The sequence below is a fragment of the Balearica regulorum genome, chromosome 3 (genome assembly GCF_011004875.1).
Source record: "Balearica regulorum gibbericeps isolate bBalReg1 chromosome 3, bBalReg1.pri, whole genome shotgun sequence".
Lineage (NCBI taxonomy): Eukaryota > Metazoa > Chordata > Aves > Gruiformes > Gruidae > Balearica > Balearica regulorum.
In genome coordinates, this window is record NC_046186.1 from 87,773,541 (window position 1) to 87,786,621 (window position 13,081).

A 13,081-nucleotide genomic window follows, 5' to 3' on the forward strand; every position below is an offset into this window, starting at 1 on the left:
ATTAAAGGAATAACGTACTTACTGGCATTATGTTATTATTAGCTTTGGCAACTATCAAACACTGGCCAAATATAAAAATAATTCTCATTCAAACCCATTGCTTTTGACCTTGTAATAAATAAAAGCCTTCCAAAAGCTAAGCTAGACTAAAATACTAAATCCTGGCTCCAAAGGAGAAAGACGACTCATAACAAAGTGATTCTATAAGCACAAATCTCCCTGAAATCCTTGGCTGAAAATGTAGAACATGAACAATTCTCTGGCTCAAGACTGTGGAAAAAACTGTTCACCATTTAAAACATTTGTCATCAATGTAATCCCATCTTTAATTATAGTTAATGTAAGGGGCTTTTATGTGCTGGAATGGTAATAAGTTGCCAAGAGTTCGTTTTTTAGGAAAGCATACATTTCCAAATTACAGTGGAGATTGATCTCAAAATCAAGCAAATAATAATGTATAAAGCTGTCAGAGATACAATGAACTGAAGACATTACAGTAGCAATAACTTAAAGCACTGACAGTCAGGAAATAGTCTATAAGTGAATTTTAGAAAGACATCTTTTTTCCTATCTTCTAGTTACTGATTTTTTTTCCAACTTCAGCCAAAATCAGCTACAAATATTGTTAAGATTGGTAGCTAGTGTCATCTAATTTGGCAGTAACTGTACTGACCAAAGGTTCACCTTAATCTTATCTTAAGCAGTTTACATGGATGTGTTAGCACTTGCTACTCTTCCCTTTGTATATCAGCAGCCAGGCTGCTTGATCAGTTGCTGAAAGAGACTGGCCAGCATCATATTATGTCATTTTAGAATCAAAACGCACCTGACATTGAGGCCCAGGCACTAAGAATGATTGGAGATCCACAGGTCCAGCTAGCTGCCACTGTTTGCCTCCATATTTTCTCATCCTTGATGCCAGCTATTCACCTGAATTATTCCATGGCTGTGCTCCCAGGTGGGGAGGCAGATACTACTGTATAGCAAGCCGAGATTCATTCTGATGTTCTTTCATCAGCAGTGGGACATTTGCTTCCATGATATGCAATGTAATTGTGACTGCACAGACATGGACCCCTCCATTTGGCCTAGGGCTGTGCGTGCTCACACTGAGTGTGCCAGTGTGCGTCACTTGAAGCTGAGAATCAAATTTAACAACTTCCACAGGGTGCCTGCGGTTGGGCTGCAGCCTGTTTCAGTATGCTTGAAACCCCAGCCTTTGCCATATTAAAGTCTCAGATATAGATAACTGTGCAAGTGAACCGTGTATACTTAGGCAGTGGTTAAAGAAGATTCTCGTGCTGTATGAAGTTGCCATATCTGGTTAAAAAGAACAAGTAACTGTGAATTTTAAAGTCATTGCTGGTGTTGGAGGGAATTTTGCTGTTTTATAGAGCTGTGATATGAAATATTACAGTAAATGAGAAATATAGAATATTTCTTCATAGATAAATTGCCTCTTAAATCATAGTTCATCAGAGACCTGAAATAAGAGAAAAAGTCCTTACAGAATTATATAACATAGAATGGCAAAAGAGCACTTTGACACACTACTCTTCTTTGTATGCATAGCTAGACTGTGGGACTGTAGTATGATGTAACCACTATGTGAGTTTAATCAATTTTATCACAAATAACAGCGAAGAAGCAGTGACACTGGCTGTAAGATATATTTGTCTACAGCAGCAGCCAGAGACAAATGCTTGAAGTGATCTGCATAAACAAATTTTACCAACAATCTGGATGTTAGTGTGCTGAAACCTACATAGCTGCAACTGCACTGTGCTATTCATGCCAGCTAGCACAGAAATACAATCATGTGATTCTTGATTTTGCATTTATATATACTTCATGGAGCAGCATAATTTATCTTACCCAACTTTGGCTAAAGTGTGGGTATTTACTCGAAGGCATTCCTTTAACCTCTTATATCCATTCCAATTTTCATTGATTTCGACTGCAAGACAGTGTGAATGAGCTGCTTGTCTTTTCTTTGGGTATGGAGGGAGGCTAAACACTGGCTTAGACTAGATGCCTAACTAAAATTAGGAGAAATGAGTAGCATTTTGTAGGCTAAAACTGTTATTTGCTCATGTAGATGTCTCAGGTTAAATATGAGACCTTTTTTTTTTTTTTTTAATAGTGCTAAGATACCACATGGCAATGGGAACTGCATAAACACAACTAAACCTCAAATCATTCCACTTGAAGGAATTATTCTTATTGAAACAAATCCATCACTTAAAGCTAAAAGACCTTAGAAAATGCAGCATCTTTGTTATCCTTTAGACATCAGAATACTTAGCAGAAGTACAAATTGCCATCCTCATGCTGCATTTGGGGAAACCGAGCAAAACAAAGCTTCACAGAACATTCACAAAAATGCTCCCCGATTTAGACAGACTGATCTGGTTTCTAGTCAAAAATCTGTTCAGCTCCAATTGAAATGGTAGCTTCTCACTAATTATGACAAATTAGGGCAGGGTCTTAGAAAACACAAAGGTTGCTTTTGAATAAAATGAATTACCCAAGATCACTTACGAAGTCAGTAACTGACTTGCGAACAGAAACTTGATACCATCTTACTTCTTCTCTTGGGCATATAAGACTAAATGAACAAGCCTTTAGAAAATATAGCAGGAGACATGAATTTCATTGATAAGAAATTTTTTATAAATATGAATAAATAAGCATAAATGTAACTAAGTACTTACACATACAAGGTTTATATGCCTTTCATATAAACTTTAATTTATATTACCCACAGGATTCTCAGGATCACTTTTAAAACATTACATAAGATGTATAATAAAAGCTACAATGGAAATGACTTGACATAGTTTTACCAGAAATTAATGTGTGCATCTCAGAAGCGATTCGTCTGCTTTCACTGGTCCCTAGTATGTACTCAGCAGCTGGCAGGCACACTCAGCAAGACTGGAACTTGGGAGTAACAAGAAGCTATGATCTCTAAAAGTGTTTGTTAGAAAAAGGATTCTAGCTTTTTTGATGAGATGACAACAAGTGAAAAAAATCCTCAACACCCAAGAACTTACTTGAAGGCATTTCTTGGCCAAAACTGGCATTTCCATTTTTACTTATAACAAAGATTTATGAGATGGATTGCTGTTGACTAAGCCATTGTATTTGCAAAGCAATGTTGTAATATGGGAATTTACTGTTAGCTGATTATGTTTTATACTTTATCCTGAACCTGAGGATAAAGATATCTTCTTCATAGACATCAACAAACAAAGTTGACATGAGGTTCCTTGCCCTTCACAGACCTCTTTACATGGTAACAGTGAGGAAACTACAGAATTTCAGAATGCAGTCACAAAGAGCTTTCCAAACGTTTTCCAATATCATCCCCACAGGGAATTTTGCCAATGGACAAAAAAGATCTATAGAAGATTAACCACAGTTAAATATTTCAAAGAGAAAAAAAAGTAATTAATTTTAACCTATGTATGAGACTACTGTTTTCATCAATATACACACATATAATTTCGCTACAATATTTCTTGATGTTGTATGTTGACTCTTATAGTGAAGTATACTCCAGCCTGTGGATCTTGTTTCTTAAAACATTCTACATGCTGAATGGTCTTTACATCACTTGTTTACCCTTCCACAAACAGTTAAGCAATCTTTAAAGACTTTTTAGCCTACTTATTCTTCTTAATTGTCACTGCATCTGTGGGGATGCCATTCGCCAAAATTAATCTAAGATTTCATGGCACTTGAGTGACTGTCTTTAAAATAAAGGCAAAAAGAGGTCTTCCCTTCACTGCCTCCAAGCAGCAGTGCAGCTATCTTTATCAGGCACAGAACGCCAACAACTTTTGCACATGGACAGGGAATAATTTAGCATTATGTCATAAGCCTGAAACTTGTCTGGGTTCTCTTTTTTGAATTGCTTAATGATGAATCAAAGGATACATTATGTATTCAATGGGTATACTTTGGCTTGAACAAAACTGTGCACACACAACTGTCCTACCAAACACAGTTTTAACTTTTTTTTTTCTTCTTTTTTGCTGTACAGCAATTGTTTCATGAATCATATCATGCTCCTTGGAATCATATTTTCATCAATACCCCTCTTACCATTTCTAATCTACTGGGAACACATTTAGCTATGGCACGTGACTCACGAAAAAAAGGCATTTGTGAAAATAGGAACAAGTGTACATATAACTAGAGACACAAAGGGCATAAACTGCTATGAAGCAAGCCTCATTTTGCATATTCCACTTAATCTCTCATCAGGCTTCAAGCCAAAATTATTCTGGCCAGGCTGTATAAATATGAAGCAACCCAGAATATAATTAAACCAGGCTAGGCTGAACCCTAGTAAAAGGTCATGCTGAACAAAATTTTATCTACTACAGCTACTGACCTGCTGCTCCAGGAACTTATGAAAGAGAGCATAAAAGCTACAGTCAGTCATCCAAGGAGGTTCACCACTCTCTAACAACTGCTGAATATGTCTGGTAGTTCTTGAAAATTATTGATGCAGGTGTTTGTCAGAATTAATTTAACATTATTATGAGGATAAGTACAGCCTTCCTGTAGCATCAGACAAGTGGCTTCAGTTGAGTTCCAAGATTATTCTTCCAAATAGAAAAAAAAAAAAAATCCTTTCCTTTCAACTTAAAGTAATGTTAACTCTCATATGCAGAGATCCTTGAACCTCATAGAATCATAGAATAGTTTGGCTTGGAAGGGACCTTAAATAAAGATCATCTAGTTCCAACCCCCCTGCCCTGGGCAGCGACACCCTCCACCAGACCACGTTGCCCAAAGCCCCATCCAGAGATGGGGCATCCACAACTTCTCTGGGCAACCTGTTCCAGTGCCTCACCACCCTCACAGTAAAGAATTTCTTCCTGATGTCTAATCTAAATCTACCCTCTTTCAGTTTAAAGCCATTACCCCTTGTCCTATGACTACATGCCCTTGTAAACAGTCCCTCTCCAGCTTTCCTGTAGGCCCCCTTTAGGTACTGGAAGGCTGCTATAAGGTCTCCCCAGAGCCTTCTCTTCTCCAGGCTGAACAACCCCAACTCTCTTGGCCTGTCTTCATAGGAGAGATGGTCCCGCCCTCCGATCATCTTCATGGCCCTCCTCTGGAAACAGGTCCATGCTCTTCTTATGTTGGGGGCCCCAGAACTGAACACATTACTCCAGGTGGAGGCCTCACAAGGGTGGACTAGAGGGTCAGAATCACTTCCCTTGACCTGCTGGTCACTCTTGTTTTGATGCAGCCCAGGATATGGTTGGCTTTCTGGCCTGCAAGCACACATTGCCAGCTCATGTTCAGCTTCTCATCAACCAACACCCTCAAGTCCTTCTCCTCGGGGCTGCTCTCAATCCATTCTCTGCCCAGACTGTAGTTGTGCTTGGGATTGCCCCGACCTTGTGCAGGACCTTGCACTTGGCCTTGTTGAATTTCATGAGGTTCGCATGGGCCTACCTCTCCAGCCTGTCAAGGTCTCTCTACCTCAGCCTTCTTCATATCCCGGGTAACCAGGTCTCCCGTTCCCTTCCAGAGAGAGCTCACGTTTTATCTGCTCTTCCTTCTACCACTGACATACCTATAGAAGCTTTTCTTGTTGTCCCCGACATACCTTGCCAGATTTAATTATTTCAGGGCTTTAGCTTTCTTAATCTGTTCCCTGGTTGCCCAGACAATTTCTCTGTATTCCTCCCAGGCTACCTGCCCTTGCTTCCACCCTCTGTAGGCTTCCTTTTTGTGTTAGAGTTTGCCCAGGAGCTCCTTGCTCATCCAGGCAGGACTCCTGGCACTTTTGCCAATCTTCATTGGGATGCATTGCTCCTGAGTTTGGAGGAGGTAATCCTTAAATACAAACCAGCTTTCTTGGGCCCCTCTTCCCTCCAGGGCTCTATTCCATGGTACTCTACCACGCAGGTCCCTGAAGAGGCGAAAGTCTGCTCTCCTGAAGACCAGGGTAGTGAGCTTGTTGTGCGCCCTCCTCACTGCCCTGAGGATCTTGAACTCCATCATTTCATGGCTGCCCTTGAGCTTCACATTCCCCACCAGCCCCTTCTTGTTGGTGGTGAGAACAAGGTCCAGCATGACACGTCTCCTTGTTGGCTCCTCTATCACTTGGAGAAGGAAGTTGTCATCAATGCATTCCAGGAACCTCCTGGGTTGCTTATGCTGTGCTCTGTTGTTCCTCTTACAGATATTGGGGTGGTTGAAGGTCCCCATGAAGAGCAGGGCTTGTGAATGCGAGGCTGCTCCTATCTGTCTATAGAGAGCCTCATCCACTCAGTCTTCCTGGTCAGGTGGCCTGTAGCAGACCCCCAATATAATGTCGCCTATCCCTGCCCTCCCTTTAATCCTGACCCATAAGCTCTCAGTCAGCTCCTCATCCATCCCCAGGCGGAGCTCCATGCTCTCCAGCTGGTCATTGACATAGAGAGTGACACCCCCTCCTCGTCTCCCCTGCCTGTCCTTCCTAAAGAGCCTATGCCCTTCCATTCCAATGCTCCAGTCATAGGAATCATCTCAAAATTATGTTAACCACATCTTGGAAGTGAAAATGGTTTCTATCTTTATGAACAATGGATGTTTTAGCAAGAAGTTCTTATCATGTTGTCAACATTTCCTGCTTTTCTTTCCTTCACAGTTGACTATCATAGGAACATAAACACCACTGAGGACAGAGGTCATTTTCTTCTCTATTCTGGCCATTTAATTAGTAGCAAAAGATAAGTATTACGTAAAGGAAGAGAAGCTGCTGACAGGCCTTGGAAAATTCTCTTTCATGGGCAAGGAATTTCTTCACTCAACCTACCTTTTCTTGATTCTGGCAGAGAAGACAGTCACATTCAAAGCAATACTGGCGCATCAGTTGTTTTTGGCGCTCGCTGGTGGGCATCAGTGATTCAATATAGCTGATGGTGAGCTGTATGCAGTACATACAAAACCAGAGTTGTTATATTTTACAAAAAATCCATTTTGGGTGTATGTATTGTTAAGATAACATTTTTTGGATACGATGTTTTCTAGCATAAAATAAAATTTTATCTTAACAGATGATTTCCTAGAAGAAATTGACGACTTTTATAAAGGGCAAAAATAAGGGCCAAAAATAATTTCCATGGAGGAACACTTTTTCATATTTCCAGATCAATATCATTTGAAATTATTAATCCTCCCTCAAATTATGACTATTTCAACTTTTCATCCTAATTTGGAAGGAAAAAAAAAAAGAGAGAAAGAGCAAGGAGAGAGAGAGAAGAGTGAAGAGAGAGAGAAAAGAGAGAAGAGAGAAAGGAAAGAAAAAGGCTCAGTATCTGAAGTCCTTATGCATGAAAACTTATTTTCTGTCCAGCTCCAAAGCTTAAGTGTGTATTTAGCACTGTTGATATACAACAACCAATTATCTCAAAAAATTTCATCTCAGGAAAGGCCCTACTTTCTTGCAAATATATGTTTGAGCCTGAGGACAGCTCATCTTATGTCACATCCATCTTCAGTATGTCTGTGAGGTTTCCTTTGTGACCAAGGAAGCATAAAAGCATTGCAAAGTTGTTGAAACTATTGACAAGAAAAATTATTAAAATGATAAAAGAAAATGCTTAGATTTGTGCCAGTTTCAACTCCTCATGCTGTACAGAGTGAATTCTAATGAACTAACAGAAGTCTGTAGTTTGTTCACTTTGATGCCTGTCAGAAGGAATTTTACAGGGCTAACCATTTGTAGACTTCTCCAAATGTTTAAAGTGCTGCACAGGCACAAACTAATGATAAGGGAAAGAATATAACAAAATAACAGCCCAACTCAGACCAGCATTCAGTCATTCACGCTATTGAGTGATTACGCTCACACCCAACACTTTGAAACACTCCAGAGAGGTCAGAGCTAAAAAAAATCAGGTCACATTATTTCATCATGAGCCTAGACACTTCAACTAATTGGAAGAATTTTCACATGGTTCTCAGTTAAATCATGAGAGTCCACTCAAAGAAATTACAGGAAAACCTGACCAATTTGTAGTAATGACTATGAAATCCATTGTCAGAACCTGCATTTTGCAAATTAGTAGGCATTCTAATTAAACAAGCAATTGACAAGCAACTAAAACAATGCCTGCATTTTTTTCATTTATTATTATTACAATGTAATTTTATTATATATTGAAGGAGGACTATATTAAAAGAAGATTACTGAGATGGCAAAGTCAAGCATTTGAAATGATCATAAGCAGAAAGCCTGTGGAAAAAATAAATATGATCTCATAATTGAAGATTAATAGTATAATTAATGAAAGCAACAAAAATTTAAGTTCCATAGGTAATAAAAAGTTAGAAAGTGTGAGAACTTTGTTAGGTTTTGCATTCTATATAATGTTGTTCTGTCCCAGCTTGTGTGTGTCTGAGCCGAGAGGGGATTAGTTTCACACTGTTGGTTTACAGAAGGACAGTCTGTAGTAATCATTTACACAGGAGCTGCAGGCTTCCCTCTGAGCTTTCTGAGGTGAATGGATGCAATTTGTTTTGCCTCTTTCTTTTCTACTCTTTTCTCCCAAGCTTGGACTCTTCTTCCCCATTCTCTCCAATCTGTTCCTCTTATTGTCCCTCTTCTCTGCCATTGGCCATGAGTATAATTTTCCAGTCTTATTCTCCACACCTGTTTATTTAATCCAGCCCTCACTTCTAGTGCCTTACCGAGCTATTCTTGGTACAATGGGCCGATTTTGTCATCCTGCCAGTCCCAGATCTGTCTTTCTGCCTGCCCTGCATGCAACATCTTACACCTTTTCCCCATATTTGATCGCCAACACTCTTACTCTCCCAAGTTAACAGTCCTTGTTGCTCTACTCTGGTTTCTCAATCATCTTCAGTGACCTCACCAACTTGGACCTTGTTTCTTTCACTAGATGGTCCTACTCTGCATCCTCCCTGGTGTGGTAAGAAAGATCTCTCTCCCTTCCTTCCCACAAAGCAGTTTCCAGTCAAGCTGTAGTGCTAACCTCATACTTCATCCATTCCATGCCCAATTTCCCTCTCCCATCACAAGCCTCTGATCTTATGTCTCCTTACAACTCGCAAGTGTTTTCTGTCAAAATCATTCCACACACTGGCTTGTTCCCTGTCTCTAATCCTCTCCATAAACATCACTGGTTCTGACTCATGTCCTACTGGGCTTTAGGTTCAGATGGCACCTACCAGCAAAAGGGATTTAATCAAGTTCATGCATAGTGCAAGACAGTATGAATCTTCTGGAAAAAATTATTCTCATGAGATTAGTCTATTTTTGGCCAAAATACTTCAGACAATGGTTTAAACTCTATCATTACTGTTGAACCCATCATTAGGCAGGGTTCCGTTCTAGTACTGCAAAACAAACCCACAGCCAACATTGAACATGCTTTATCTATCTTCAGCCTACAGGCTTCATCGCTTTCTTGCATTTCTTCTTTTTCTTTTTTTTTTTTTTTTTTTTTTTTTTAATTCATGTTGCAGAAACCTTGGAAGTAGGAACAAGTTTAGAAGTTTGAAACCAGTGATTTCTTTTTCAGAGGTTACCAAACAGTTCTGGATATGAACAGTCACGTGACAACCTGCTCTGGATTACAGCATATGACTAGGCAGAAGGAGGAGGAGAAGAGGCTTTGTCACATTGATGCCTCTTTTTAGCGTTTCAACAACTTAGGGTTTCTCTTGCTGTCAGAGGCCCCAGTCCAAATTCCCAGTCCTGCCAGCAGAAATCCGTAAGTGAAAAAATGTTCGTAGCTGGCAGACTGAGTGGGAAAATGTAATTAGAATATTTAGAAACATGACCAACCTAATGGTGACTAAGTCTATACTAATCATTTAATCGTTTAAACATAAAAATTCTGTATTCAAGTCTCTCTCCTACACTTGTTTTAATTTTGGATCCCTTCATTAGATGCAAGGCTCATTTAACTTGTACATATTTAGGAAATATGCCCATTTATCAAAGGTTGTCTTAATGGTATTTGCATGTGGGATATATGGTACTAATTAAAACATTATTTCAGCTGACCAAAGCTTGCCTCTTTATTGCATCGCTTATAAAGAATGCAGTAAATCTTTTTCCCCAAACTGGAGAATATATATTAAATCACATTTATGAAGGCAGGGAATTATTTAACAGCCGTGAGACTTATTGACTCTCAAGACTTTCTCCTTAGAAATGCAGCACTGTCTGAGCCCTGTTTCTTGCTCTGACACAGAAATTCTTTAACTATGTGTATGGTGGTTAGTTTCTCATGTTTCTCATCTGCCAAATGAGGTGGGGACAATTTTCCAGTACTGCCATGCTGCAGTGGAGTTAATTTATGGTTTTTGTAACAGGCTGTAGAAATTTCAAATCAATTATTTTCATGCAAACAGCAGGGAAAAAAAGTGAGTCGTCTTGTTTTTGCAATCATGGGTCTCAAGGTGTGAGGGAAGGTTGTGTACAAAAATCTGTTCCTGAGACAGAGTTACGTAAGTGGTGAATAGTCTGTGCTCTTTCTGTTTTGGCATATACGATCAAAAATTCCTCCTAACTCAAGGAAAATTTTCCTTTTTAAAAAATGTAATGTGACAAAATGTAATGTGTCAAACACACACAGATATAAAATGTCTTCTCATAGAATTATAGCAACAGAAATATTACATATCTTGGTTGAAATCTATCTTCATGATAGATTTCATTGCTGGTCATCTGAAATTATGATTTGTATTTAGCATCAATTTTAAAAATTGGTTGCTCTTTAAGAGTACCGTCTGCTATGTGACTTTCTGCAGAAAGATACAAATTTACTCCAAATGAACTATGAAGCTAATGAGAAGCCATGGATTCATTTTGGACCTCAGCTAATACATCCTGTCTCTCAGCAGGACTAATTGATTTGAGATAGGCACTAAACTAACCATAGCTATACAACTTCTGATTGGAGAACAGGCAAAATGAGCTCATGTCTGCCTACAAAACACCAGGAAGACACAGTAATTAACAGAAAGTCAATTGAAATTATAGCATACATCTTGATGCTGTTTAAAGTGGTTACTTAAGGGTAGGGAAATGATGAAGACCTCTTCAGAGCAGGCTGTTTGTCTTTTTGAGAAAGTAAATTAGCTGATAGGCTACCGTATCACTGAAGGAGCCCTGGTGATCTCTAGGTGAATAATTTTTGCTTTCTTATAATCCTTCCTTATATCTTACCTTTCTTTACAATACTTAAATTTCATTTGTGCAAAGAAGAAAGTGCAGGAAAAGGAAATCTTTGTATACTGTCAAAGTATGCAAACATCACCTTAAGTTACAAAAGCTGTGCTAGTCAGCACTACAACTAACATTATCTTGAGGAGCAAAAGCGTGTTATGATTTTTTCTGAGCTGTTGGAAGCAAGCTTCAGAAAGTCCTGTAGTCTTTTAAGTAGGGACATATAGAATAAAATCCCCACAAAAATCTATTATTTCTTTTTCCTGCTATTAGATTCAATTATGCTCAAAAACCTGGTATACAGTAGAGTCTACAGAGTGTTAGGAGACCCCTTCTAGCTACCTCAACCCCCAGTCTATGAATGGAGATCAATAGCTGCTCCCAAGCTTCGTGTTCCTTTCACTACTTTTGTTCTCTCCTCTGCTCCCTATCTGTTTTGTTCCCTTTATGCCAGTTGCAGCACAGAAAACACTGACATTTAGTGGTGATGATTAGCAGCTGGTCAAGCACTAGAATCTGGGGTACTAGCATAGACCCATACCACCTTATATGAATTATAACAGAATCAGAGCAAGGATGGGTAAGAAAAAAAAAAAAAAAAAGAAAGACTACCAAGCTTGAAGGAAGTTTCCTATTGGAGTGTACTGAATTTGTGTGGCAAGGTTTTGTAGCAGGGTGGGGGTGGGGCTACAGGGGTGGCTGCTGTGAGAAGCTGCTAGAAGCTTCCCCCATGTCCAATAGAGTCCATGCCAGCCAGCTCCAAGATGGACCTGTCACTGGAGGGACCCATGCTGGAGCAGTTGAAGAACTGCAGCCCGTGGGAAGGACTCACGTTGGAAAAGTTGGTGGAAGACTGTCTCCTGTGGGAGGAACCCCAGGCCGGAGCAGGGGAAGAGTGTGAGGAGTCCCCCCCCTGGGGAAGAAGGAGCAGCAGAGACGTGTGATGAACTGACCACAACCCCCATTCCTCATCCCCCTGTGCTGCTGGTGGCGGGGGAGGTAGAGCATTTAGGAGTAAAGTTAAGCCCGGGAAGAAGGGAGGGGTGGGGGGAAGGTGTTTTAAGATTTAGTTTTATTTCTCATTAGCCTACTCCGATTTGATTGGTAATAAGTTAAACTGATTTCCCCAAGTGGAGTCTGTTTTGCCTGTGATGGCAATTGGTGAGTGATCTCTCCCTGTCCGTACCTTGACCCTTTTGTTGTATTTCCTCTCCCCCGTCCATATGAGGAGGGGAGTGATGGAGCGGCTTTGGGGGGCACCTGGCCTACAGCCAGGGTAAACTCACCACACAGACCCAAAATTTCACTTTAAAAATTCTACATTTAATGAGGATTATAGATGTTATTGAAACAGACAAATAAGTTATATAATGATAGAAATGAAAGGTGTTATTTTGAACATCAACTACAGCGTTCATTGGCAAAAGCCAATGGGAACGTAGTGTGTTTTTATTTAAAATGGTAACTTTCTGCCCTCAAATCGCATGCAATTTCATAGAACCACATTAGTATAAACCTCAAATAATATACCTAAAGATAAATATGAACTTCTGGTTTCTGAAGGAAAATTTAAGGACCAGACACTTCTCCATCTTGCCAACTCTCAGTATTTTATTGCTGTTCCTGCAATACATTTTGTTTTCCTAAAGCTTCAACTTGGGAAACCGTGCAATGAGTCCCTTCTTTCAATGCCTACAAAAAATAACATTCACAACTCATGATTTCTTAGTGCTTCACGACTGGCAACACTGTCTTTGCCACAAAAGGCCTAGATGGCTAGAATTTTTGTGTATGATTTTAGGAGTGATTAGTTTCCCAAATATATAGCACCATCAAATTTAGCACATTCAGTCTGTAAGGATTCAGGCA

General features: G+C 39.6%; 1 protein-coding gene across 3 annotated transcripts in view; it reads right to left on the reverse strand.

Annotated features, from left to right (window-relative positions):
• The window catches only part of SMYD3 (SET and MYND domain containing 3), a 432,592-nt gene that overhangs the window by 72,643 nt on the left and 346,868 nt on the right, over positions 1 to 13,081 (reverse strand). The window contains exons 8-9 of one of the 3 annotated variants that reach the window (XM_075748835.1): positions 12,045 to 12,125; positions 6,827 to 6,937 (exon numbers count right to left, since the gene is read on the reverse strand). The exons of 1 other annotated variant lie outside the window; for it this stretch is intronic. In XM_075748835.1, the coding sequence (XP_075604950.1) occupies positions 6,827 to 6,937; positions 12,045 to 12,125 (192 nt within the window). The remainder of the gene's footprint in view (positions 1 to 6,826; positions 6,938 to 12,044; positions 12,126 to 13,081) is intronic. One more of the 3 variants, XM_075748836.1, reaches the window with a different exon arrangement.